Source organism: Pogona vitticeps, chromosome 1 (genome assembly GCF_051106095.1).
Source record: "Pogona vitticeps strain Pit_001003342236 chromosome 1, PviZW2.1, whole genome shotgun sequence".
Taxonomy (NCBI): Eukaryota; Metazoa; Chordata; class Lepidosauria; order Squamata; family Agamidae; genus Pogona; species Pogona vitticeps.
Window position 1 is genome coordinate 69504970 of NC_135783.1, and position 25871 is coordinate 69530840.

A 25871-nucleotide genomic window follows, 5' to 3' on the forward strand; every position below is an offset into this window, starting at 1 on the left:
TAGTAGGCATCCTTCAGTCTCGAAAGACTATGGTAGCGTGCTCTGTATTGAGGACTTGGAACAGCGTCTAGTGTGGCTGAGGAGGCCAATTCGAGAGTTACAATCTCTTCCACACTGAAGACAAATCCAATCTGTCCCCTGTCCAGCTCCCTGGTTTTGCTTCCTTTGTGACTTCCTCTTTGCCTCGGCCTGCTGGACAAGGGTCTCTTCAAATTGGGAGAGGCCGTGATGTACCGCCTGCCTCCAGGCTGAACGATCAGATGTCAGAGTTTCCCATCTGTTGAGGTCTATTCCTAAGGCCTTCAGATCCCGCTTGCAGATATCCTTGTATCGCAGCTGTGGTTCATTGTGTTATCCTACGACAGTTCAACTACAGATGCTGCGCATTCTAAGAGTTGGTTCTGCTCCTCTCTCCTCCCATCTCTCTGCTAGCTAACAAGTTTCTTAGCATTAACTTGTAACCTTCGCTGGGAAGATGGACCCATGTTAGACTTCTGTCTTTGGTGTATCCAAAGAAAGGCACGCATTGGGAATCTTGAGATAAACTCTAATGTGCTACACCAAAATAAAGCTGTCACCTGGAAGTGAATAAACTACCAAAGAATGTCAAGCCTTGATGAATTTCATATAGAGATAATTACATAGTTAATATATTCTGAAATGTATCTTCTTCCAATCCTTAACTTGTTAAAACATGGGAAAGGGAACTATAATTAGGGATGAGATTTAGGGAGTTTTTGAACTACAGATACTATAATTCTCTATCCTGGAGTTCTACTTCCCTTGCAGGCACCTTTCAAATGCCTCAATGAGATGCACACGGGCAAAAGCCCTAAATTAGAAGGCTTTGAAGCTCAGCTAGGCCAAGTTCCACCCAACCTTCATGCCCAGAAAGAAAGCTTGCAGCTAGTCCTGGGGGTGGAATAGGACGTTCGGTAGAACTCAGCCTACCAAAGCCTCAGAGCTTTCTAATTTTGATCGTTTTCCTAGGTATATCACATTGAGCTCTTTGAAGGTTGAGCTTGCAAGGTAGGTAGAACTTCCAGAATGGAGAATTATGGTATTTTTAGTCCAGAAATTCAAAAAATCCCACTCTTATAACCAAACAGGCTTGAAGAGCTTGACCACAGAATGTGTGGCACAATCTAATGTTAGCACATACCCAAATTGTGTGCAATACAGAAAGTTGACTTCATATATGCAGCATTTAAGGTATGTCATCACTGAAAAGACTATATGTTAAGATGAGAGGACTACTGTCCATAGACTTTTAATATTTGTAAACTGACTCACACTTTACGATGATGCAGGAATCCAAGTGCTTATATATGTGTGAAGTAGGCTTTCATTGTGGTATCGTCTTCCTAATAAGAGGTGTTTTCTGAAAGGCTAGGGTAGTGGTTCCCAAACGTGGATCCCCAGATGGACTAAAACTCCCAGAAGCCTTTACCACTAGCTGTGCTAGACAGAATTTCTGGGAGTTGTAGTCCAAGAACATGTGGTACCCAAGGCTGAGAAGCCCTGGGCTAGGGGATTAACCCGTGCATTTGTGAATGTCTGAGGTATGTAGCCGTGCTATCTTAAGTTTAGTACCTGAAAGTATTTTACCCTTCCCTTATACAAGACAATGGACTGAAGAGAATGCCCCCCCTTTTTAAAGGAACATGATGTCAGTATAAAAGAAAGATTTGTACCATGGGATGGAATATTTTTCAAGAAAATGCCTGTCTTTTCTGAACCTTCCTTAGTAATTCTGTGTGCAAGCTTATTTTATGTGGATACCGGTTTTCACCAAGAATTGAAAATAATATGTAGGAGTTGCTGGTTTTGTTTTTCATAAAGAATACAACTACTGTACATGTATTCTTTCAGGAAGGGCTAGAAAGAAATCTTGTATGATTTCATTGTACCATGGGATTTGGAAGGAGGTTTCCTTAATTAAAATACCTTAAATGTTATATTGATAGGTTTTGTGACTACACTTTTTATGGATATCCTTTGACATTTCGGCGCCAGGTCAAAACCTTCCTGTTCCAGAAGGCTTTTAATTGAAATAATATTAGCTGTGGGTCTGATGGCAATTTTAATTGTATTTTAATTGTATTTTAATTATTTTATCTTTTACTGTATTGAATTTTAATTATTGTAAGCCGCCCAGAGACCTCTGGGTAGTGTGGGCGGCATATAAATTGAAAAAAAAATACTGTACAGAAAGGAAGAGCATCTATTGTTTTAAAAATGGGAAGTAGGTGTACATATGGAATAAATATTTGAAAAATCTGAACTTTATTCCACATTCCTCCATTGTCTTTATTGTGAGTGATGGGGATTCTTATTTCAGGGCAACGGAATCTTCAGCCAATTCTTCCTTTTTTTCCTGGCTATGAATAAGCTAGCTAAGCAGTCTTTCTTGATTACTAAATAACAGAACTTGTTTTATGAACAGAGGAAACAAGGAAAGAGATGATCAGGTGATATGTTGAAATAACCCAAAACTAACATATAAATTTTGATAATTGGGCTCCCCTTCCCACTCCATTTGCACCATCCCTATTGATCAGAACCTAAAGGCCTGATTCTGAAAATGCATAATCTGTGTGTATTATTATAATTGCTTTCAACTGAGATTGGAATGTTTGGAATAAGAATTTTGATCAATTTTCTGATGCTTGAAATCATGATAAATCAATAATAATAGCTGTATACTGCAAATCTCTGTCATATAGATCCCTCTCTTTCATATTAATAGTTCTCTAACTTTGTCCTTTGTGGTGAGGGCTTGCAAACTTTAATTCTTGTATATAAGTCTCTATTTCTGTTAGACACATATTTTTTTCTGGATTTTTTAGAAGGAAAATATCCGTTATGCAATTTATTTCCAAGTATTGTCCTGCAAATTGAACTATTTCTTTGATTCATTTGTTAAACACCTGAGTAAGAGCTGTTACAGTCTTGCTAAGCATCCACACATTTATGGACATGTTGGACACATTCTTGTGAGTGGTTTTGACAGCAGTAGTATACTTCCAGGATCAAAGAAATGAATCCAGACTAGGTGTGTCTGTTACTTTTATGTTCTGTGTATGACCTTTGAGGTTGAGCATTAGGGTGTTCTGTTTGGAAAACAAAAGGTAGGGACCTAAATGGACCATGGCCTTATCTAGCAGAGCAGTTCTTATAGTAGCTTCTGGCCCACTGAGATCAGCAAAAGAGAATTGCTAGTCAATCTTTGTTCCTTTTGATTTTTGTACAATAAGACATTTTGCATGTAAAGACACAGTTATAGAGCAGTATTTAATGTCTCACTGTTTGTAAACACATCTAAATTCATTTCTGCTTTCAGTGGAACATGTTTAGAGGCAACATAACAGTGCATGTCTATTGGATTAATGTTAATTAGCTTGGAGTATAATCAACATCCTTTTTACCTCTTTAAAATCCTAGAATAACTCCAGGTCTCAGTACAACTAGGAGGACTATGTTATAATTTAAAATCTGCCCCTTCATGTTGTCAGCTCTTTGTCCTAAATCCAAAAGGATTTTAATTAACACGGCAAATTCTATACTAATTGTCGCCTTGCTTGGTATAATTGTATACTCTTGAATAATCAATACTGAAAGGTCATCTTGCTCAACTAAAAGCACAATCCAATTCATCACTAAGTTGCACCCATTAGAACATTCATGTAATGTTTGTCCCAATTGCTTTGATGGGCTTAAGGAATGAATCTCCCAGCGGGGTTAGGTACTGATTTTGTCTTTTAAATATTACATTAACTTTTTTGTGTATAGTTTACAAATATATTCCATCTTGGAAAACTATGAGTTTTTTATCTACAAGTTGTAAGCCTGAAGTCTGCATGTAAATTACAAATAAGCTGGCAAACTCTAGAATTTGTGCATCCTTCTGTTTTCTTATCCATTATTTTTGTCACTTTTCTAGGTCAATGTTCGGGTTATGACTATGGATGCAGAGCTGGAGTTTGCCATCCAGCCTAACACTACTGGCAAACAACTATTTGACCAGGTTAGTATGAATATGCATGGTGTTTTCTTTAAACATTTCTGCAGAGGAACTGCATGAATGCTTGAAGATCTGCCTCCATCAAGAGCCAAAATCCTTTTGGTTTTTACTGCATGCAAAGAGAAATTGTGGAAAGAGTCGCTAATGATGCTGTGGCTGTTGCTTCTTGATAATGTGCCTCGCTATGACTGGCACCTTGTCCATTAGTTGTGATCTCTTCTGTCATCTTCCAGGGTGACTGTCCATAAGGTGTAGTAGAGTAGTAATGCGTATTTGATGAATGTGCTAGAATTCCAAAATAAGTTATTTGTTGTACTTTGAAATAATTGAATCCTTCCTTTTAAAAATAAGTAGGAAAGACTATTAGAATGATTTTATTTATTAAAAAATAAGTAAGAGAAAATAATACCAAGGTGGCTGTGTTTAGACATCTGCTGATTTTCTTAATACCCCCTCTATCATCTTGTAACATAATAGTGTTAATAAAGGTTGCTAGATTAATTAGCTACTAATCCATTATTTTTAGGGGCCAAAAGTACAGATTCTGTTACATTGAATCAACATGAGTAATTGTAGAAGGAAGTATTAATCATACTAAAACTACTTAGCACCTGTCACTGCTGAGGGATTAACAAGTGGGGAGAAGAAAATACAGTGTTGTAATGAGGAAATGGGTAATGACTGAATGGTATCTATCCCAAAGAATACGGGGGAGCTTAATGTGTTTGATCTATGTGCTTGGGAAATGGACTCCCATTTTGTTGTGTTTCTGCTGAGCAAGGACATCACAAACTTTGTAAACAGCAGTTCTACTTGATAGTTGGAGATTTCAGAGATTAATCTGTTCTATGTAGCAATATTAGACAAAGACAAGACACAAAAAATATGGGAAGGATTAAGAGAGTGCATAAATGTTCCAGAGCATTAAAAGGGGTGATAGGTAATAAATGCAAGTTATTGTTGTTTTGACTTATATACTGCCCATAGTGCTTGGAGCACTCTCTGGATGGTTAAAACATAATTATGCAAGGAACACTTTGTCCTCCACTGTCAGGTGGATACACAGTTGGCTACAGAGTTGTACTCAGAGGGTGATGATTAATGGCTCCTTCTCGAACTGGGAGGAGGTAACAAGTGGGGTACCATAGGGCTCAGTCCTTAGCCCTGTGCTCTTCAACATTTTTATTAATGACTTGGATCAGGGGATACATGGAATGTTAATCAAATTTGTGGATGACAGAAAAAATTGTGTGGAATAGCTAACATACTGGAAGACAGAAACACAATTCAAAATTATCTAGATAAGCTTGAGCACTGGGCTGAAAACAACAAAATGAAATGTAACAGACTTAAGCACAAAGTACTGCATCTTGGAAAAAGAAACCAAAAACACAGTTACAGAATAAGAGATTCCTGGCTCAGCAATGCTACAAGTGAAAAGGATCTTGGAGCCATTGTAGACCACAAGCTGAATATGAGTCAACAATGTGATATGGCTACAAAAAAGTCAAATGCTATTTTAGGTTTTATTAACAGAAATATAGTTTCCATATCCCATGAGGTACTAGTTCCTCTCAATTCAGCAGTGGTTAAGCCTAATTTTGAGTACTGTGTCTAGTTCTGGACACCGCATTTCAAGAAGGATGCTAGCAAATTGGAACAAGTTCAGAGTAGGGGGAGGAGGAGTAGACTGGAAACCAAGCTCTGAGGAAAGACTGAAAGAATTGGGCATGTTTAGTCTTGAGAAATGAAGACTGAGGAGAGATAGCATAGCACTTTTCAACTACAGTACTTGAAAGGCTTTTCATACAGAGGAAGGACAGAATCTATTCTCGGTCATCCCAGAATGCAAGACACACAATGGGCTTTAGTTACAGGAAGGTATATTTAGACTGAATATCAGGAAAAACGTCCTAACTGTTAGAGCAGTATGGCAATGAAACCATTTACCTTCAAAGGTGATGAGTGCTCCAACCCTGGAGGCATTCAAGAGAAATGTGGACGACAACCTGATTTGTACTCCTGCACTGAGGAGGGGGTTGGACTCAATGGCCTTATAGGCCCCTTCCAACTTCATGATTCTATTCTAACTTGGTGTGGAACAAATAATGTCTACGAAGATTTCTAAATTCATGGGAAGTCACTTCCAAAAGTCACACCATTTGCATAATCGTGCAACAGGATTGGAGTCACTGTTTCCTACTTAGGGACAGCAGGGAGAGGAGATGAAGAATGAGGCAGGAGTGTGCAAGCTTGTTGATGACTTACTCTGTTTTCTCAAAAGGCACAAAACTGTCCAAAGCCAGGGTTAAGAGAGAGTAAAATGCCAGAGAGTCCGCCCTCCACCCAGACTGCAGCATCGAAAAGCAGAGGAGCAGGTCCCCTGAAAGAAGGGCTTGCAAAGCAGTCGTTCCTGATCTGCCATACAAGCTAGCCAAGCTGAAAAGCTGCAGAGAAAGGATGTGATGAAATCCAACACCTTCCAAGGCTACACCTACATCTAGGGGGGGGAAAAATCTTCCCTCCAAATATTAGACTTTGAGCACAACACATCCACCAAGTCATTTCCTCACAGGGCTTAGTTTCCAGCCCCTTAATCATCCTTGTTGCCCTTCTCTGAACTTGTTCCAGTTTATCAGCATCCTCAAGTACTCAAGATCAGGCCTAACCAGTGCTGAATTGAGGGGAACTAGTTCCTCATGGGATTTGGAGGCTATACTGCTGTTAATGCAGCCTAAAATAGCATTTGCCTTTTTTGTAGCTGAATATGAGCCGACATATGTGGGCTCATATTCAGCTTGTGATCTTGAATGATTTCTCTGTTACCCCTGAATGATAGGATTAAGAGGTCTTTCCCTTTAGGATTCTTACATCAGAGGTAAATCAAGAAATGACTTGGTGGATGACTGAAAGAACTGGGCATGTTTAGCCTTGAGAAATGAAGACTGAGGTGTGATATGATAGTACTTTTCAAATACTTGAAAGGCTGTCATACAGAGGAGGGGCAGGATCTGTTCTCAGTAATCCCAGTGTGCAGGACACACAACAGCAGGCTGAAGTTACAGGAAGTTACAGTTGAATATATATTAAAAAACATCCTAACTGTTAGAGCAATACGACAATGGAACCAATTACCTTGAGAGGCATTCAAGAGAAGTTTAGACAACCACCTGGCAGATATCCTTTGATATGTATTCCTTCATTGAGCAGGGAGTTGGACTCAATAGCCTTGTAGGCCCCTTCCAACTTCATGGTTCTATGATTTTACCAAACTTGGAAGTCAGCCTTGAGTTAACCTTGAGCTGGCTACCTTCACCCATCGGGATTGAACTCAGGTTGTGAGCAGAGGCTTGACTGCAGTACTGTAATTCTGCCCTGCAGGGCTAGTTGTTTTATCTTGGTGCAGCAATTGCATGCAAGTGTGAGTAAGCTACCTGCTGTCCTTTTTCATTCATTTTGATGGAGCACCCTAGCTGAAAAGCTATGATTCCATTACTGTGGACTATCAGGTTAGCTAGTGTAATAAACTATGTTGTATAATAGTAGCACTGTCTCATTTTAACTACGAAGAATTAAGAGAAGTTGTATTTATTACATGTTACAAAATTACTTCCTTCTGATAACTTAAGGAGGCCTTCTATTTTTGAGAGGGAGGATATGCAAAGAAAGAGGACATTCATGGAAGAGCAGTATACAGTACTTTTAAAGTTATTTTCAAAGGTATTGCAGGAGAAAAAAAGGGGGGGGGGTTAGTTATTAATATACTGTGGTGGCGCTGTGGGCTAAACCGCAGAAGCCTGTGCTGCAGGGTCAGAAGACCAAGCAGACGTAAGATCGAATCCACGTGACGGAGTGAGCGCCCGTCACTTGTCCCAGCTCCCGCCAACCTAGTGGTTCGAAAGCATGCAAATGCGAGTAGATTAATAGGGACCACCTCGGTGGGAAGGTAACAGCGTTCCGTGTCTAAGTCGCACTGGCCATGTGACCACGGAAGATTGTCTTTAGACAAAACGCTGGCTCTATGGCTTGGAAACGGGGATGAGCACCGGCCCCTAGAGTCGAACACGACTGGACAAAAATTGTCAAGGGGAACCTTTACCTTTACCTATAACCGTCAGCAGTCAGATTTCTGCCTAGCGACATAAGTCTTTATTTTAAAAGCAAGTTTTACTTAAGAACAGAATTTTTAGCGCAGTATTTTTGTTGCCTTTTTTAGTCAAGAAAATGTAGACCACCAGCAGGCTAGTCAAAGTATGTTGCAGAGTGCAGGTTTGCTACTTTTAGGAAGAGGTGGGAAAGACTCAATGGTGTCTGTCACTGCCACCTTATTTATTTATTTATTTATTTATTTATTTATTTATTTATTTATTTATTTATTTATTTATTTATTTATTTATTTATTTATTTATTTATACCCCGCCTATCTGGTCATTTTGACCACTCTAGACCCTATAGACTCTACGACCACCTTCTCTTTCACACACTTGATGATACTATGGAACTGAGAATCAAGTACTGTATTTGCCGGCGTACAAGATGACTTTTTGGCCCTGAAAAACATGCCTTCAAGTGGGGGGGTCGTCTTGTATGCCGGGTGCACTTCAACACCAACAGCCCAGAGCGGGTATATCCGCGCGCCCCTGACAGGTGCCGGGTCCCAGCGTCATTTCCAGAGTCTAGGAGGGAGCTCCTCCGAGTCAAAGCCCAGGCAGAGCTCCACAAATATTTCAGACACTTTGAATCAGACACCTCACGACCCCAGACACCTTAGCTCGCAAACGAACAGGCAGGTTGAAGAAAGGAGACACACGGCACAGGGCAAATGCCAAAAGAATTGAAAAAAGGAAAAAAGAAAATGTCCAGCAGTCAATCCCCTATCATGGCACCAGCAAAAAGAAAGAAATATGATGCAAGTTTTAAACTTAAAGTTGTAAACTTTGCCATGGAACATAATAATTATGCTGCTGCAAGACAATATGGAGTAACAAAAAAGATGGTTCAGGACTGGAAATCAAATGAAAAAGCATTACAGAGTATGCCAAGGGGTAAGTGTGTGTTAAGAAGAGGCACCCCACACTGGCCAGAACTCGAAAAACATGTAGCAGACATGGTGGATCAGCATCGCCAAAATGGTTATGTGGTGACACGAAATACAATACGCTTGTTTGCACTTCAGTGAGCCAAATCTAACTCAGAATACAGCAACAATTTTAAGGCCACTATATCCTGGTGTAGTAGATTCATGGCAAGGCATAATCTGGTACTAAGGAAAAAGACAAAAATTGCCCAAAAATTACCTGCAGATCTGGTTAACAAAGTGGATAGTTTCCATCGATACGTAATACAACAGCGCACTAAACATGGCTATGTGTTAAGTGATATTGGAAATATGGATGAAACTCCAATGAATTTTGATATGATTGGAAATAAAACTGTCCATCAAAAAGGTGAAAAAACTATTTTGATAAAAACAACAGGACATGAGAAGTCAAGTTTTACAGTGGTACTGGCGTGCACAGCTGATGCCAACAAACTGAAACCTATGATTATTTTTAAAAGGAAAACAATGCCAAAACTCAAGTTCCCTGCTGGTTGTTTTGTGTACGTGCATGAAAAAGGCTGCTACTAGAGTTTTCAGTGAGAGCCTGGAGCAACAGTTGTACTATAGAAAATTGTTTTTAAAATGCAAATTCAACTATGATTAATTATCTTTAATCTCAGCTTGCTCAGTAATTTTTCTCTTCTGTTACGACAGTTGATCCAAATGTCCTTTGCTCAGTTCTTCAGACCAGCGGTTCCTTTTGTCACTTGGTGCTTACAATTTTCTCCCTTTATCCTTATTTCCCCATCCCCATTTGAAGGGGAACACAATGCCTGGAATAGTTCTACCAAATTGAACTTTGAAACCTGCGCCTTTTTAAGTGGCAATTGGTTTATCTTGGTAAACAAGGGTTTGGAAAGTCAGCTGCATCTTACCAATTGTTGTAAGAATTTGACCTGTTATGGCAATGAACTCTTCTCTCATTTTTTTAAGGTGGTGAAGACTATAGGGTTACGTGAAGTCTGGTACTTTGGTCTTCAGTATGTGGATAATAAAGGATTCCCAACCTGGCTGAAACTTGACAAAAAGGTAAAATAAATGTTAGTTAATTTCAGTAGACAAGAGTCTTAAACCAGGATGTGTGCATGGTCTATTTATTGTACCATTTGTAATCATACCTATTCTAAATGTACGATATAGGAAACATTAATTTGAAAGGAAAAATGTATTTTTCAATACTGATCAGTTGAATCCAGTAAAAATGGGACATGTACCAAAAGCTCCTCCCAACCACCTCCTGCTTACTTTCCAAAACCAAGTTGTACAATTCCTTGCAATAATGTTCAGATTTGGGCATTGTCAAGAAGAGATGGAAACACAATAATTACTCGTTCTAGCCAGGAAGGGTGGCTGAGGGGCCTAACGCCAAGGGAGGCCCGGAGAGAAAGAACAAGAAACCAGGCCTTGGCAGTGGCCCCTCGCCTTTGGAACAGTCTCTCTTCAGAGAGCTGTCTGGCTCCCTTGCTGGGTGTTTTTAAGAGCCACCTTAAGACCTGGCTCTTTAGGCAGGCTTTCCCTCCTGTCATCACTTGATTCTTTTTATCTTTTCCACATCTTGAACGATATTACTATTGCTGTTTTCTATTTTATTATATCAGTTTTGTGCCATTTTTTATTGTTAGCCACCCGGAGTAAACTTGGGTCTAAATGGGCGGGGTATAAATTTAATAAATAAATAAATAGTGCTTCAGCCACCTCACCTACATTTCTGCATGTCCCTGTAAGCAAGGCAAAACAACAGATAACGTGGTTAAGAAGCTGCACTTAGCCATTAGTCTGCAATGAAACATGTAGGGCAAGGCAGCTGTAAAGTTTTCTATGTTGATATCAGCCTTGAATTGTGGCTGGCAGACACTAGAGAGGCAGCTAAACCAGGCGCTCAATCTAATGTGTTTAGCAATTTCTGCTGTGACTTTCAGAGGTAAAACAGTATTGGGACTTTATTTCAAAGAAGAAATATACAATTAAAGGTTTTTTAGCCTTCTAGTGACTAATGTAGCTTGACACAACTTGAATACTGGCTTAATTTCTATGCATGAAACTGACAACCTGAACTGTTTGTACATAGTCTAGTCCCAGCATGTGCTTGCCAACCCCAGATAGCTGGTTATTGTGTTTATTTCAATTAGTGAAACCTCTTAGTATACACTGCTTAATCTCCAAAGGCTTTGCAGGTCTAGTTGCCAAGCTTCCTAGAATGAGTTGTTCTCATGGATGAATTATAGTGTAGAGGCTAGTCTAGACATACTTGTTCAAATGGTATTGGGTTTTTAAAAAATAGAATAAGCCACTGTTTGTGTCCTTATCTATAGCGATCTCTCACCCAACTTTTAGCAGCCATTAAAGCTGATGCTATAATGAAAACTTAGAGAAAAGCATTTTACTGTAACTGCTTTTCTAATAGTTGAACATATGTGGAAGTACAATTACTCCCCCCCCCCCAAAAAAAATTTCCCTCGGAGAAGGTTTTATTTGCAAGAATACTGTTTTTCCCCTCTCCTCTTTACAAGTTATTCGCTATGAACTGCATAGAATATCTGGGCTGGACGAAGAAACGTTTAAAATTGCAAAGGACAAGTGAGAAGGAAAAGGGAAAGTGACATAAGCAGGGTTGGAACCCTGAATGCAGTTTTTCAGTGACTGTCATGTAGAAACGAATGGGGAAATCCACAATGTAAAATTGTACCATGTTTCCCCGAAAATAAGACAGGATCTTATATTAATTTCTGCTTCAAAAACACATTAGGTGTTTTTTTTTTCCATATATAACCATCTACATACAGTCATGTTATCTTCTTCTGGCTGCTGCACAATGGCGTAGGGCAGGGTTTCACTTAACTGGGGCTTACTTTTGGGAATAGGCTTATATTACAAGCATCCTGAAAAATCATACTAGGGCTTATTTTCAGGTTAGGTCTTATTTTCGGAGAAACAGGATAAAATAGGAACGTATCAGTGATCAGAGTCTGGACTGAATCTGTATGATCTGTAAAATAGAAAATAACTTGTTGATAAAATCTATTTCATTCTATCTAGCAGTTTGCTCATCTTTTTTCATCACCATTCCTTTTTCCTTTCCCTCCCCTAATCCCATTTTAGGTCTCTGCTCAAGAGGTCAGGAAAGAAAACCCCATGCAGTTCAAATTCCGTGCCAAGTTTTTCCCTGAGGATGTATCTGAGGAGCTGATCCAGGAAATCACACAGAAGCTATTCTTCCTGCAGGTGAAGGAGGGTATCCTTAGCGATGAGATCTACTGTCCGCCTGAAACTGCAGTCCTCCTTGGATCATATGCTGTGCAAGCCAAATATGGAGACTACAATAAAGAAATACACAAATCCGGATACCTCAGTTCTGAACGACTAATCCCCCAGCGGTGAGAAGTTCTCTTGAATGAATGGCTAGAGAAAGCAGGCTTCTAGAATTTATCTTTAAAACTGGATGTCCAAAAATGTAAAGTAGGGTTTGTAACTTCCTCACTACAGAAGACCAGTTACTTAGTAAACAGTGATTTATCACAGCCAACATGGGTGTGGGAGGAGATGTTTTATTGAACAGTGTATGGAATTTTTTAGCGAAAATACCTGAAACAGAGAAGCAATAAGTGCACTATAGTTCTTTCAGTGTGATTTGGCAGAACCTAAGATATGAACCTGTAAGTAACTATTCTGGGCACTTTTTCACTGATGGAGACCCACTTGTTAAAGTATTAACCAGAAAATAAAGAGAGTAGCACAATTAACATTGAGCTTTAGGTTTTTTACAAGAAGATATTTAGAAGTATCTTCTAAGACAGTTTAAATGCTGATAATCTATATCACCCCTCTCTTCTAGGATGACCAAGTTTTAGTTTCTGCTTCTCAAAGATCATGAGCTGTGTATAAGAAACTATGAAGTTTAATGGCTTCATCAGTTTGGAAAACTTCACATTTGGTTTTGATGGCTTTTACCTGAAACTATGAGGTCTTGAAACTAGCAGTAGTACTATTTTTTAAAAAAACAAATTTTGGTGGGCTTTGTCTTTTAGGAGTCCTCATTCCTCTCTCATAATTGGACCATATGCCATTTGCTAAGAATGGGTGACAATTAAAACATAAAAAATAAGAATAATGAAAAGAATAAGAAAAGAAATAATAAAGTAACCTGGTATATTACTCTACTACAAGAGAGACCTTCTCTTCACTCTTGCCTATAAGTTATCCTCAAAAATTTCTATATATACCTCAGTATAGGTATGCATATAAATATATAATTGTATAAAATATATAAAGAAATATATCTGTAGCCTGAGGAGCTAGATCTTAATTGACACAAAGCCTGTGGGACTGTGCATATATAGAACAACCTTGTGATGTTTGATACCATGTTTAGTTTATACATGCACTTTTCTTCATGGAAAGAATGATAGAAATTTAATGGACAACTTTCTTTCTTTGTTGTAAACTTTGTAGGCATGCTTTCCCTTGTTTCAGGCTTTGCTAGTAAAAGATTACTATTGTTTTTCTATAAAACTTTTAAAACTCCTTTGAGGGGCTTTTGAGCCTTGCACTAGACTGAATCAATTTTATGTTGTATATATAGCTGATTACACCTTTTAAAAAAATTCCAAAAAGTTCACACACAGAGTTTTGTTTCCTTTTTGTTAGCCTAATAAGGTATGACCACCCATGGATTTTTTTAGGGGGGGCAACTTTGTAAGCTAAAATATTTCAGTGAACCTTCTGAAAAGCTATCAATTTCATAATATAGTTTCTCTTTCTATGTTAGTGTAATGGACCAACATAAACTATCAAGAGAACAGTGGGAAGAACGAATTCAAGTATGGCATGCTGAACATGGTGGAATGCTTAAGTGAGTTATGCTTTTCTTCACCCTTGACGTTCTTAAATGTTTTAGTACAATATTTTAAAAGTTAGATTTTAAGCATCTCCAGGGCCACAGCATTTGACACTATTACTCCACTTCCTGCATTTAGAGAGGAGCTAAGCAGTTATCAGTAACTTCAATAGGTTCTTAAATATAATTTGTTCTAAGCAGTATTCTTTTCTTATTAAGTCTACAGAATGGGCAGCTAATAAACATAGACTTTCTAGTACTTTGCTTCCTGTGAAGCACAATATGACTGATCAGCTATCAAAATTATATTGAAAGTATTGGGGAGAATGATACTAGACTGAGGATTAGCAAAACCAGAAATTTCACAAAAAAATTGATAAGGTGATGCCTATTCTGTAGCAAGCTTTGAAAAGTTACTTTTTGGGGAATAAACTGGCCCTTCAGATATTACAAAGAGTCTTTTGCCCGCATAAAATTGTGTGTCAGTACTAGAAATTTTTGCTAACATTTTTTTGTGTATCACATAACTGTTAACAACCAGAGAGAGTGCCATGCTGGAATACCTGAAGATTGCCCAAGACCTGGAGATGTATGGGATCAATTACTTTGAAATCAAGAACAAGAAAGGGACAGATCTTTGGTTGGGCGTGGATGCACTTGGCCTGAATATTTATGAGAAGGATGACAAGTAAGTTGAAGTTTCATTGCACCTGTGTGAAGCTGAAGCCTTAGTGCTCATGTCAAAGAATTTTCTCATTATCTCTATTTTTCTGGTAGTTTTATCAGAGCAAGTCACCTTGCCTTTCAAAATACTTGCTGAATGCAGTTGCACTGGGATGCACGTGGGCAGAAAGTGACTTGCCTTTGTTTATTTCCATGTGACCTGTTTTCTCTGTAAGTACATGTACCAGCTTGTTACTCCAGAAGGGCAGGCAGGGGTCATATGCAAGAATCCTTATATGGTTGGAAAAGCAAACCATATATCAGATGTGGGTTATAGGGGCTGGAATGAACAGCAGAGTCCATCTTTTTTCAGTTATTTTCAGTGCCACAAAACCATATATGAGTAAGATTAATCACTTATAACCCTGGCTGTTGTTACATAGGCAAAGAGGATACTAGTCATGAATGGTGTTTAAGCCAAAACATTATGTGGAACAGGGAGTTTATATACAGTTCCTCTGGAAGACCTGGAAAGCCAGTTGCCGTAATACTTCTATTCTGTTTGTCAAACTGGTTATCCGATGCAGGAGAGCTATTAGATTGGGTGTATACAATATGCTGAACTATTGGAGGCAGCGCTCTATTTTGCCCAGTGGCTCTCTCCATGCTATGAGCCATTTGTGTGCACTGATACTTAACTTACCAAGTTGGGGTTCATCTGGAAGCTAATTAGGTTGAGACTTCTAGCATACTGTGATTTCCAATCAATCTCTAGCAGTAGGTAGCTATGGGATTTCTAATTACATTGAAGAAAGAGCAGACTGGTAACCAGGCAATGAGAGGAGAGAAATGTTATGAGAACAGAATATTTTTAAAAAAAACCTGTTCCTATTCATATGTCTGTTTGCTTAGAGTACAGAGAAAGTGCACAATCAGGATCTTAGGAATTGCAGGATAATAGTTTAGAGGAATCTGAAATAAGGAGCATGCTTGAAATGCAACAAATCATTGGTCGGTACTCACTGCTTCATAATTTGTGTCCAAATAAAGCTGCAATCTTTATAACCCTACAAACAGGAGATGCATAAGCAGTCTATAAGGGCTGGGAAAAGGATAGGTGGGATGTTTATGTTACTTTAGGTCAATAATTGTATTGAGCTCACAGAATAGCACTCTGATTCAGCTGTGCTATTGTGTGCCCTCACCAAAAAAAAAACAAGGAGTGTCCCTCTAGGTATTACATGGTTGAAACTGCTTCTAATTTCTTGAATGACAGGCCTCTTTGTGCAGCCAAAGTAATGCAAACAGGTTTTACAAGCTCTTTAAAGACTGCAGAAAGGAACATATACCTGTGAAAGAGAACTGGTGAGGGTAGTACACACAACAAATGAAACATTCAACACATCTAGTAGTCCATAATAGCATTAATATGAAATTAATTGGATTCTTTTCTACCCCCTTTATTTATGCATTCAGAACTCTCAGCTCACCTAAATAAATTAGAGTTGAGATGCACAGGGAAGGCTGCAGAGTATAATACGGCTATCTGTACCTATTACTGATACTGAGTATAATAGTGTACTGTATCTGCTTTTCACAGTGGAAACAAATTCTGCTTTTATTTTATTTATTATTTGGTTTATTTATAGGCCACCTTTTTCCCAATAAGGGGACTCGGGGTGACTACATAATCTCATGCCAATGGTTTAAGGTGGTGGATGATGGTGACAAATTAAAATGTAAACATATTAATATTTTAAGAAATTATACTTTCCATGCTACAAAAATAGAGAGTAAACTGGATGACCCCTTGTGGATAAGATTATAGTTCCAAATTAAGGATACAAACTGGTGAACATGCCGACATTTTTAACCCTGCTGGTTAGTTAGAAAGGTCAGAATCCTGTTGGTTAGTTACATCACTGTAATTAAAAATAATAGTTGTGTATTTTAGTCCAGAAATTTAATATGAGAAGTGGTATTATTATGTCCTTCTAGACAAACGTCAAGTTCTGTTTTTTTTTCTCTCTCAAAGTTTAGTTTATTTCAGCAGCCTGATAAAGAGCTAGGCAACCCCGTACTCCCCTTGTATTTGTTCAGTTTTGTTTGTTGAGATCCAAGGATGTGGACAAGGGACTTTGAGGTGTTTGGCCAACCATTTGCAAACTTAGCCTTTGCTGATCCTGCCTTGCTCTATCTGGTGGGAAACCAGAAGGTATTAAATTCCTCTTTGAGGGAGGAAGCAGTACCAGCTTCTTTAAAAGAGACAATCTCCAGGCTGCTCCTGAAGAAGTAGGCCAGTTGCCAACATCCTCTACCAGGACAAGGTGTTTAAGTTAGTGGCTGCTGATCAAGCTCTCTTGAATGAATCTGATTTTCTAGTGCCATGTCAGTCTGGTTTTAGGCTAGAGTTGGAACAGAAATTGCCTTTGTTGCCCTGTGCCAGGAGAGAGATGGGGAATGTGACAATGTTGGTTCTCTTGCACCTCTTACTATCTGAACTGCTGTTGCTTTGCATAATAAGTTGCAAATAGAATAGACCCATTTGAATAACTGGAGCTTACAGAGGAATTGACTCACTAAATCTCCACTGATTCAGTGCACCTACTCTAGTTGTGGTTTTCTATTCTAAGCAAAAGGATTTCAGCCACTGTTTGTCAGTGGTTAATTTTTCTGACCAAGTGGAAGTCACTTTTTCAGAGCAGTTTGCACGTCCCATCAATCGGGTGGCCAAAGTATGGCCCTTTATATGTTGTTGGCCTGCAACCCACAGCATTCCTCACTATTTATCACGCTGGCTTAAGACTGATAAAGGTTGCAGTCCATTGTCTGGAGGGCACATTCTTGCCTACAGAATCAGGTTTCTAATTTGGAACTGCCCTTACGTCCATTTTTGGCAGATGTAACAGTAGTTTGAAGCACCTCTTACCAGCTTAGGTTGATGTACTAACTATGACCCCACCTGGACAGAGGCAGGGTTGCAACTGCTATTCATGCTCTGGTAAAGGTAAAGGTTCCCCTTGACAATTTGTCCAGTCGTGTTCGACTTTAGGGGGCGGTTCTCATCCCCGTTTCCAAGCCATAGAGCCAGCGTTGTTGTGGGTTTTCCGGGCTCTTTGGCCGTGTTCTGAAGGTTGTTCTTCTTGATGTTTCGCCAGTCTTTGTGGCCGGCATCTTCAGAGGACCCAGCATTTGTCCAAAGATAATCTTCCATGGTCACATGGCCAGAGCGACTTAGACATGGAACGCTGTTGCCTTCCCACCGAGATGGTCCCTATTTATCTATCGCATTTGCATGCTTTCGAACCGCTAGGTTGGTGGGAGCTGGGACAAACGAGGGGTGCTTACTCTGTCACGTGGATTCGATCTTACAGCTGCAGATCTATAGACCTTACAGCACAGAGGCTTCTGCGGTTTAACCCGCAGCGCCACCACGTCCCTTCATGCTCTGGTAGTCTCCTTTTTAAAATTATTACAGTGTATTTTATGCGGGGTTGCTTTGCAATCACTCTGGAAATGTAAGCTTCTTGAAAATGGAGTTCTAGAGTGTTCATTGGTACCTGGCCAATATCATCACATTTCCCCAGTATTTTGCCATCTTCACTGGCTGCATGTGTTTCTAAGCTCAATTCAGAGTTGGTTTATTTATTGCACTTCGACTCTGCCCCATAACTTGTGGCTGTTGTTGAAACAAATATAATACGCCTTCAGTAACTTTTCTTTAAACCATATACAATTTTTTGTTTCCAGATTAACCCCTAAGATTGGCTTCCCTTGGAGTGAGATCAGAAATATCTCTTTCAATGATAAGAAATTTGTCATAAAACCGATTGACAAGAAAGCACCAGTGAGTATAAGTAACAAGTATTTCTGCTAATCTGAAAATGTTAGCCTCTACTTTAGCAGTAACATCAGTCTCATTCCTTCCAGACTATGTGTATCAGCAGCCACAACATGTAGATCGTTAGATGCTTCATTGTAGATAATGAAATGAAAGAATATGTTGGCCTTGAAGAAAATTCTTCACATTTAACTTGCTTTTGTTTCTCTGCAGTATGTTTGCCAAAACACTTCAAAAATACCTTTTGACTTTTTGTTGTTGTTGTTTAGTTGTTCAGTCATGTCCAACTCTTTGTGACCCCATGGACTGGAGCGCGCCAGGCCCTCCTGTCTTCCTTTAGACTTTAATGACCAAGATTCTCTTGCTTAGTGTAATAAATTGCACTAGAGTAGGCCCACTGACCCAGTGAGGATTTAGTGAGTTAACCCCTCTGAATTCCACTGATTCAGATGGGCCTATGTATGCTAAAGACAGTTTGTGAGCCCTTTTGGATCAATAGAACTTACAGAGGAGTTGATTCACCAAACCTCCATTGATAAATGGGCCTGCTGTAGTGCAGTTTATTACGTTAATCAACAGAATTTTGTCCATTATAATTTTGTTCTTCCAGGACCACAAGGGCAAGGCTTCACCAATTCTTCCAATCAAAAATCCAGTGTATTGTTTATATCTGAAGGAATAATGTATCCCATGGACCAGCTTTTCTAAATAAATTGTACTTGCAAATTATTATTGGTTTTTTTTCTCTCTGATGCTATTCCAACAGTATGTCTGAAGCCTCTTCAGTAATAGCTACAGGCCTTTGTTGTTATGCTCTGTCAAGTCACTCTTGACTTATGGTGACCCCATGGATAAGTGATTTCCAAGATCTCTTCTCCTCGGCAACTCTGTTCACCTCCTGCAAACTCAGGCTTCCTTTAGGGAAGTCAATCCGTCTTTTATTTAGTCTTCCTCTCTTTGTGCTGCCTTTCGCCAGCGTTATTGTCTTTGCCAGAGAATCCTGTCTATTCATGATTTGCCCAAAGTAGGACAGCCTCAGCTTCAACACTTTTGCCTCCAGAGATAGTTCATGCTTGATTTGATTTAGGGCTCGTTTGTCTACAAAGCTCTCCTCCAGCACCACATTTCAAATGAATCCCTTTTTTTAAATTGTCAGCTTTCTCACTAAATTTTTATGCCATTTGGCCAGGGGTGCAGGCTTCAGTGAGATCCATTTGTTCATGGGAGTGGAGGGAGAAAAGGACTGAAGAGAGAACACACTGTGGTCTATTGCCACTCCTTTGGTGAAACTCTGGACCATGTTAGAAAAAGTTTTGGCCACAGATTAGAAAAAGACCATGTCGAAGTAGATTAGGAAGCTTCTGAATTAACACCACAAGTACACACAGTTTTTCTTTTCTCTGGATTTAATAAATAGCAGTCAGGTGCTGCAGAGAAACAATGTATATACATATAGACTTCCATATATATCTCCCTCTCAAAAAAAAGCAGGGGTAGCATTATGTGAAACAACATGAGTGGATGTGGTTTGAGAAAGGATTGAAATGGGCATGCAGATCCAGAACTAGACTAACTAGCCTTAGCACAAAGGAGAAAATGTTCCTGCCTCCTCAGACTGTGTAGAGCAAATAACTGGACAATACTGAAAACTTCTGTTTCCACTCAGCAAATCAGATTGGCAGTCAGCGGGGATTCAGTGAGATCCAAAAGGGTTCCTTCTTGCTCTTGTTGCATTTAAGCTGCACGCGTTGGAAATGTGTCATTTCTATTGAGTTAAGCATTCATGAATCGTCTGAGAAATTTGTGAAGGTTTCCTTTTTCCATTTTTTTGCCAACTGGAAAAAACTGTACTTTTTGAAACAGGGGCATACAAAAAACTATTGCAGAAGTCAGTGTGGTGAGAAACATGTTTATAATCAAATGTTTTTATGTTTCTATTGTGACATGTATTATGCAGGTCATATGTTTTTACTGTACAGTGTGCCATACAATGTGCTTTGGTTATGATCCACTGTTATGACCTTATGAGATGTATTAGCAGAGTTTTGTGTGCATAGCCCTGGAATATAACCTACACTGAATTTATGTGGGAGTGGAGCTCCCTAAATTCATGAAAATAGCTATGATTCTCACTTCCTGTCTTTTTAAAATGCAGCATTTATGACAGTTCACTACCAACTTGAAATTCCATTCCACACACTTACTATCCTTAGAGGATGTCCCCCTCTAAGCCAAAATGTAGACATTCCATTTTATAGTCAGGTTGTGAGCTCAATGAATTGTTCATTGCCTGCCTAGTGCAGCTGCCCAATGTGAAAGAAGCAATATTTGTATAAAGTCCTCTGTTAATAACACTAACAGAATACAAAAATCATAATTACTTCAAAATTTATCCATTTAGGAGCTGGGGTTATCAACTGTATTGACAATAAAGCATTTGCAGAGAGTTAAAAAGAAGCAGCTGCCTTCTCACTGTGAAAAAACATGCCACCATTTTGTATAATCCAATAGTTTTATTGTAACGAATAGCCTGATTCCCACTAGTAAGACATTAATTTGATGGGGAATAATATTTTTCTGTACAGCAGCCATTTTTTCTATTCTTCCCCCACAGATCCATTTATTTTACAGCAGATGTGGAATCGATTCATTGAAATCAATTCCACATGTGTGAATGACCTCACAGCCATTTGTTCTGTGGCTCTCACAGCCATTTGTTCCGCATTGTTATTTTATTTTAATTTTTAAAAAAGTTTTGCAGTCTGGGTACAGCACTATACCAGAAAGCAACAATTAACAAATAAAAATAGAAACAGAGTTTTGCCCCATCAGCTGATGGGCAGCCCATCATCTGTTTTGCACAGCACCGGGAAGCCCAGAGAAGAAGCAGCGCCCAATGCCCCAGCTGTGGGGAAGCCACTTCCACAATCCCCCCAACAACAGGATCACCACTAGGCTGTTAGGAAGCGGATGAGGAGAGGAGATGGGGCAGCCGAGCATCTCTGGGGAGAGGATGTACCTCCCCTCCTTGCTCTTGTGTTGCTGCTTCCTCTGCTGTGGGATCAGGATGTGGAGCTTCTGGATGTTGCACAAACCAGTTGACGGGTGTCCCAGCTGCCAGCTTCTTTCCAGGGGCTAGCTGGTTTTTTGCAGTGATCAAAGAGGGTGACCTCAGCAACTGGGAAAATTCAGCATCATGGCTTCTTACTGTGTAATATGCTGTTTAAACACCAGGATTATAACTTGTTTTGTTTTAGAATGCAGCTTATTGCAGGGTTATTGGGAAATGTAAACACGCTTTAAGTTTTGAAGGGATCTGAAGCAGACCACCGGAAGGAGCAACAACTTTTGTTTTCCATTATCACAAGGATGTTTCCTACTAGATACCTGAAAAATGGTGCTATTATATTGCATAGCATGACACTTAAAATAAAAAAGAGGCTATTTCTATATCCAGTGACAGGTTTGAGAATGGTTTAGTAGTCTCAATATTCATTGGCAGATGTTGGTTTATGAATACCTTCATTTATTCTAATTTCCTTAACATAATAGCATCAAAATCTGCTCCTGCATTTATATTCCCTATTTCTCTTCTCTGTCATACAGTCGTTAGTGTCTGGGTTTGCTTTTCCATAGAGACAGATCTCTTAAGCACTGGGAACCTTCCACCCCCTTGACTTGCAAACCACACAGACAGTCCCACATGAACATTTTAGAAAAGGCTTTTAGGAAGTGGTATCATAGCGGTTATTGAAAAGATCAGGTTCAGGAATTATTAATAACTTTGAGATGTTGAAATAGGCAATTGTGCATTCGTGTTACAGGAAGAGAACAAGAGCCTCATACAATTATCCATATAAATCACTGTTAATGTGTTACTAACTGGATTTTCCATTACAAAGAACAAAGGACAAAGTAAGACATCTTGAAAAGCTGTGGGATAAATTTATTTAGCTGAAAACCAGGTATATGTTTAGAAAAACCATGAGTTTTGCTCTTTCTTTTATCCTCAGGACTTTGTGTTTTATGCTCCTCGACTAAGAATTAACAAGAGGATCCTTCAGCTGTGCATGGGAAATCATGAGCTTTACATGCGCCGTAGGAAGCCTGACACTATTGAAGTCCAACAGATGAAAGCCCAGGCCCGTGAAGAAAAGCACCAGAAACAGCTAGAAAGGTAAAATAAAATGGAGAGAATGGCTGACTGTCGTCTGTCATATAAAAGATGTCAGGAAAAGGTAGAGATTTGTGACTAAGGTACATATGTCGTGAAAGCAAGTTCATGAGTCATGATCTTCCTACTGTGTTGTCTTGCTGTATCTCACTATAAGAGCTAGTGTAGTATAATGACTAGAGTGTTGGCGTATGGAATTAGGAGAGCAGGGCTCAAATCCCCACTTGGCCACAACATTAACTCACTGAGTGACCTTGGCCCAGTCACAGGCTGGTTGTCACAGAGTTGTAAAGATAAAGTGAGAAAGAGAGAAGCCATATATACCACTTGGAACACATTGGAGGAAAGGTGGGATAGTGAATCCATATACACATACACTCGCAATACTGAGATGAGAAGAACTGGCAAGCCATAATGGATATTATTCAGAAGCATTATTATATTGAATCACAGTAGTTATCTTGAGTGTGGTTGTATCCAGCTGCTAGAGAGGTTGGGTTTAAAGAAATCTTTTAACTGCTCTTATGCAGCAGTATGCAAACTAGCTAAAAACAAACCAGGAGTTTTGTGCATATTAAAATCTCTCTCCATCTATAAGGGGTGGGCAGGTTTGTAGGATCCAGGGGGGAATCTTCTGCCCTCAGAATTCTCTGGGGCCAGAGTAGAATTGGCCAATAGTTGGGGGAGGGCCAAGAGGAGGGCAAGTGCGACCTATTTAAAATTGAAATTGCCAGTCTAGAGACTTCCAAGAGCATCAGTTCACAGTTCTTTTGGTGGCTGAATTTTTTTTTTTTTGAAAAGGCAGCTTCAAGGGGATCTATGTGGCACGGGGGGGGGGGTACAGAAATAACTTTTAAGGATCAAATATACCCTTAGTACCACAGGACTTGTGCTCTCAGTGTGCAAGATAAATCATGTTTCTCAACCATTTTGCTCCTTGTCACATAACATATATTGTATTACGTAGGTGGTTTCTACCATTTTCTCCCAAAAGAAATTTGTGTTTGACCGTTCTCCAGTATGCATGGTGATAACCTTACAATGCTGTTCATATCCATAGAGTGTGGGCTCCCATGGAGCTAATGGAAATTGTAGCTGCAATAGCTTTCCTACCCCTGGTTTATATACATCTTTTCATAAGAATCATTTTATTTTCTTAACATTAGTGTTACTGGTGAGCAGGAGTTAGCCACTAGCAATATATGCAGCATTGCAGATTTAAAGGAGTGTTTATCTACTATATTTTAAGCATCCTGCATAGTAGAATCACAAGAATGAACAAATAAAAACTTTTCAGTCCATCTTATCATGCTTGTGAAGGGTAAGCACAATTGTACTCTCTGAAATTTTTAAATAAATTTAATTTCATATCCTTATAGACAGCAGCTAGAAAATGAAAAGAAGAAGAGAGAGACAATTGAAAGGGAGAAAGAGCAGATGTTAAGGGAGAAAGAAGAACTGATGATGAGACTACAGGAGTATGAACTGAAGACCCAGAAAGCAGAAAAAGGTACTACTCGCATTTGTTCAGCAGAGAAGTGTTCGTATCTGTTTAGATATCCAGCATAGTGGTGTGTTTACAAACCGGAATAAGTTAAACAATACCATTCCTTGAATTTTTTTTCTAATTTAGAGAAATATGCAGACAGAGAAATGCCTTCACAGAACATGCCGATTGAATGGATTTATGGGCTGGAGGGTTTACTAACATCTTCCTCTGAATTTTAGTCTTTGATTGAGTTGTCTTACCCATGCACATTGCCCTGTGAAATGCAACTAGCATTACATCCACTTACATATACAGCATAATGAGTGAAACTAAGCAGTTTCCCAGAAACAACTTCTACATGCTTCTCATTTTTTCTATACATTAACAAAGTTGCCCCATTAGTCACGCTGAAATAAATAAACACAAACATCTCAGGCTGTCCCTTAAACCAGGGGTCCCCAACCCCTGGTCCGTGACCCGGCAGCGGTCCATGGCCTAGGCAGGACCGGGCTGCAGACACAGATCTCCTGCTCCCCCCAAGCACCCACTGCGGGTGAGCGTGCTCCGCCCCTGTGAGTGTGCCGTGTGCACAAGCACCGCTGCACGCATGTGCGCAAGCGCGTTCCACCCCCCTGCAGGTGCACCACACCCCCATGAGCGTACCACGCCCCCCCCACCGGTCTGCGGTTGGGAAAATGTTGGGGACCACTGCCTTTAACAACAATTGTGGCTTTTCCATTGGCCAGAACTGAAATTTGAAATGGTGCATTTGATTTGTTGGACATTCTGATTTGGCTGAAACAACATCTGTAAATGAGATTGTGAAATCCAAATGTATAATATTGACTCTTCTCCCTATAAGCGTGCTATGCTGGTGCTTCAGAATCCGCTACTTGCCTGTATTCCTGTAATTCACTATATAAAGCTGTAACAATTTAGTTTCAAAGTAGAAAGCTTTGTGTTTAACATAAGGCCCCAGATGCCACCTTTCTGAAAACACAGCCCAGTGGACCACAGGTATAGAGAAAATGCTGAATTGGCTTGCCAACCTTTGGGGTACCTTGGTAACCTTAAGCCAGCAGTTTAATCTGAAGGACTTTTGTCTTTCTTTCTTTCCAGAGCTCTCAGACCAACTTGAAAAAGCCAGGCAGCTTGAGGAAGAAAGGAAAAGGGCTCAAGAGGAAGCGGAACGTCTAGAGAATGAGCGTTTGGCTGCTCTGCAAGCTAAGGAAGAACTGGAGAGGCAAGCTGCTGACCAGATGAAGAGCCAGGAGCAGCTGGTGTGTATCCCAAGGCTTTTGGGAGAGAAAGTTGGAAACGCGCATGAATGCTAGCAAATGGATCTGGCTAGCAAATGGTTCTGGAGCATTAAATCAGTTGAAAAATCTTGCCATAATGTAGATCAGATTCATCCACAGTTGTGTGAATCTATATTTCTGAATAGCACGTCTGAGAGTAAGAATTAAAATAGGCTTTATGTCTTTAAAAGATAAAACCTTATTCTTTTCTTCCATTACTCCAGTGGTAACATATGCCAACTGAAGTTTTTAATGTTTTATCAAGGAAGTCTACTTGTAGAGAACAAGTTGCAATAGTTCAGGTTTTATGTAAGTAAGGATGTAATTATGGCCTGACCTGCCTTTCCCAGGCAAATTACTTCTGTCTACCCTGTCCCCAATCTGACAGTAGCACCTCAGTTCCAGAAGCAACTCCAAATCACAACTCTGATTTTTCATAAGTGGGCA

The 25871-nt window shown here is 39.6% G+C and overlaps 1 protein-coding gene across 5 annotated transcripts in view; it reads left to right on the forward strand.

The window, feature by feature from the left end:
- The window catches only part of EZR (ezrin), a 47295-nt gene that overhangs the window by 16750 nt on the left and 4674 nt on the right, over positions 1-25871 (forward strand). For all 5 annotated transcript variants that reach the window (XM_078383221.1, XM_078383222.1, XM_020809470.3 and 2 more), the window contains exons 3-11: positions 3944-4027; positions 10059-10154; positions 12225-12499; positions 13891-13974; positions 14501-14647; positions 18373-18469; positions 22477-22640; positions 24017-24147; positions 25246-25406. In XM_078383221.1, coding sequence (XP_078239347.1) covers positions 3944-4027; positions 10059-10154; positions 12225-12499; positions 13891-13974; positions 14501-14647; positions 18373-18469; positions 22477-22640; positions 24017-24147; positions 25246-25406 — 1239 coding nt within the window. The remainder of the gene's footprint in view (positions 1-3943; positions 4028-10058; positions 10155-12224; positions 12500-13890; positions 13975-14500; positions 14648-18372; positions 18470-22476; positions 22641-24016; positions 24148-25245; positions 25407-25871) is intronic.